Source organism: Dendroctonus ponderosae, unplaced genomic scaffold (assembly GCF_020466585.1).
Source record: "Dendroctonus ponderosae isolate FM_Combo_2020 unplaced genomic scaffold, Dpon_F_20191213v2 Dpon_F_20191213_11, whole genome shotgun sequence".
NCBI classification, from domain to species: domain Eukaryota; kingdom Metazoa; phylum Arthropoda; class Insecta; order Coleoptera; family Curculionidae; genus Dendroctonus; species Dendroctonus ponderosae.
In genome coordinates, this window is record NW_026017213.1 from 740,380 (window position 1) to 743,493 (window position 3,114).

The window sequence follows — 3,114 nt, forward strand, 5'->3', positions numbered from 1 at the left end:
GTCATTCAACGATTCCTGTTGAATTTACCGTTTATCCTTGTCTACCTTATTGTCACTTTCTCTATTCATCCATGGTTACTGGAGTTTTAAATAATTACGAAGCAACAGGTATTTACGTAATGTTAATTAGGCAGATTACCTTGAAAAACAATGTTGCCGCTTTTCTAATATAGTTTTTTGGCAAATTTCTCAGTTTTTAATAACAATTTTTTTTCCGCCAGACAACAAATCCAGAGGATTGACGCCAATTTTAAATCACCCTGTATTTAGTTTCATTAATGGATTAATATCGGTTTTTCCAGTTTCCTTGTAATTTCTCCTGTTACGAACGTTAATATACGCGAAAAGCAATAGGAATCTACAAAATGTTAATGAGAAAGACATAATATGCGAATATAAATCAACAAAATTGTTACCAAGATTGAATCGAGGCTTTTCAAAAAGTATGACTTTTTGATCAGGCTTTTTTCTATGCTCCCAGGAAAATCCAACAGAGAAATGCCAAAAACATTGAATTTAATCTACAACCATTTAAATAAATCTTAATTTTTGAAACTGCGACCACAGTATTGTATAAACTATGAACTTTGYGGTCGTTGGTCAACACGRATTTTTCAAAAATTYGCCAATGAAAAACCAAAAATCTCTCAATCCGGCMCAYAACATCATTCGAAAGAGAAAATCGRCTGCTTGAAGTGAGGAAAAACTTACTTRATTAGGAAATTTCTGGGAGTTTTCAGTTACTAAGGGGAAGCRATTGRCCGTTGGTATACGTRGACAAATTAAAAAAAAAATGTCAGGAAAAACCAAAAATCKCTCAAGCCTGCCCAGAATACCATTTGAGAGAGAAAATATGTGGCTTTAAATGAGGAAAACTTCAAGTTAATAAGAAATTTTTGGAAGTTTYCAGGATTTTTTTGGATACTAAATCGAAGCGATTGGTCGTTGGATAACACGGATTTTTCAAAAATTTGCCACGGAAAAACCAAAAATTCCTGAATGCGGTCCATAACATTACTCGAAAGAGAAAATCGGCTGCTCTAAGTGAAGAAAAACTCACTTGTTTGGGAAATTTATGGGAGTTTCCAGGATGTTGTCAGTTACTAAGGGAAAGCGATTGGCCGTTGGTATAGATAGACGAGTTTAAAGATAAACTGTAAAGGAAAAACCAAAAATATCTCAAGCCTGTTTAGCATATCACCCGAAAGAGAGAATCTGCGGCTTTAAATGAGGAAAACCTCAAATTTATAGCAAATTTCTGGGACCTTCGAAGATTTTTTTCGATACTAAATCGAAGCGATTGGTCGTTGGACAACTCGRGTTTTCTAAAAATTCAAGAAAAAACAAAAAATTCCGGAATGCGGTGCATAACATCACTCGAAAGAGAACATCGGCTGCTTTCAGTAAGAAAAAACTCACTTCAATAAGAAATTTCTGGTAGTTTCCAGGATTTTTTCGGATACTAAATCGAAGCGCTTGGTTGTTAGACAACACGGGTTTTTGAAAAATTTGCCTGGGAAAAACCAGAAATTTCTGAATGCGGCCCATACCATCACTTGAAAGAAAAAAGCGACTGCTTTAAGTGAGGAAAAACTCACTTGAATAGGAAATTTCTGGGAGTTTCCAAGATGTTTTCAGTTACGAAGAGCTAGATTAATCTCATGTGACCATCTTTTTCTTTTGACTTTTTTCACTCTTCTTATTACCGGTGTCCCCAATAACTAGAAAATCCATAGAAAATACGACCTTCAACTTCCCAAGCCAAGCTTTAATCCACAACTGTAAGCACTAAAAAAACGCGTTCTGTAACTAATTTCATCAAAAAATTAAGTTAAGAAATAACAACGCCAACAAAGCGAGTCTTTCGGTCGAAGGGTCGCCTTCATATCGCCAATTCACCACTTACCAATCCACTGCGTCTTCTAGCGGATTACGTTTACTGAACAGTTGTATAGCAAATTTATTATAATTCTTTCATCAGCATCCCGTTCCCCGTCCCGAGAAATTCGATGTTGGCCTGGCCATCCTGCACACTTAGTACATGCATGGCCATCAGTAGGTGACTGTACTTTCGATATTGGTGGTCGAATCCGAATATTTTGACTACGCAAATTACGATCGCTGATTAACCCGATTATAGCTCATTGGCCTGCAATATTTTAAAAAAATTAACTTTCGATTTTGTTAGACTGTGCACCCTTAAGCGGTGGCCCCAATATTCTACGCATTTTCGGTCAAATTCGCATAAGAAATACTACGCTCTATTGAAAATACCTGCAGGTGCATCCAGAGTCTGCCACATGCCCGATCCGGTCTCGATCCGGGAATAGACCTCCTTGAACATGGCAGGAATCACGTAGGTGCGTTCCACTTCATGAATCTCCGCCCTGGTCGGCCAGATGTCCCTTAGGAACACCACGCTGCCGTCGGCTCGTTTGGCTTTACAACCAAAGCTGGTTACTTGAGCAGGAGTACATTAAATCAAGCGAATTTACCCAACGGTTCGGTCTCAAAGTCGATATCCACTCGTCCAGCAATGGCATAAGCAATCACCAAGAGTGGACTGGCCAAATAGTTGGCTCTGGTATTTGGGTGGATTCGTCCTTCAAAGTTGCGATTTCCCGAAAGGACACCGCAACAAACCAAGTCGTTGCTTTCAATGGCGTTTACGATATTTTCGTCCAGCCCTGCGAATGTTAATCAAATTCTCAGCAAATCCGCAGGTCAACAGGACATTTCTAGCTCTGACCTCCGCTATTCCCTATGCACGTCATGCATCCATATCCCACTATGTTGAATCCCAGCTGTTCCAGAGGAGGAATCACTCCAGATTCCGTTAAATAATACGTGACCACGCCGGAGCCTGGAGACAAGCTCGTTTTCACATAGGGCTGAACCTGGAAACGGAGACGATTACTTTCAGTAACCTAAGACTTCCTAAGACAATCATATTCAGGCTGGTGAAGCCAGACGGGGTGGAAGATCACGGATAACCGGAATAATTGAACAAAAAAATACAAAGAAAATATTGAACTTTGCATTGCATTATTTTGATGACGACACGGCGAGAACAAGGAAACGAATAAGAAAACCCAAACCCCTTAGAGTGGCGAC

At 39.2% G+C, this 3,114-nt stretch overlaps 1 protein-coding gene across 1 annotated transcript in view; it reads right to left on the reverse strand.

Moving 5' to 3' along the window:
• Positions 1–1,768: 1,768 nt before the first annotated feature.
• LOC125502979 (cytoplasmic aconitate hydratase-like) overlaps positions 1,769–3,114 on the reverse strand; it is a 1,659-nt gene continuing 313 nt past the window's right edge. Inside the window, exons 2-5 of the mRNA XM_048662613.1 lie at positions 2,750–2,897; positions 2,496–2,687; positions 2,275–2,439; positions 1,769–1,788 (exon numbers count right to left, since the gene is read on the reverse strand). Coding sequence (XP_048518570.1) covers positions 1,769–1,788; positions 2,275–2,439; positions 2,496–2,687; positions 2,750–2,897 — 525 coding nt within the window. The remainder of the gene's footprint in view (positions 1,789–2,274; positions 2,440–2,495; positions 2,688–2,749; positions 2,898–3,114) is intronic.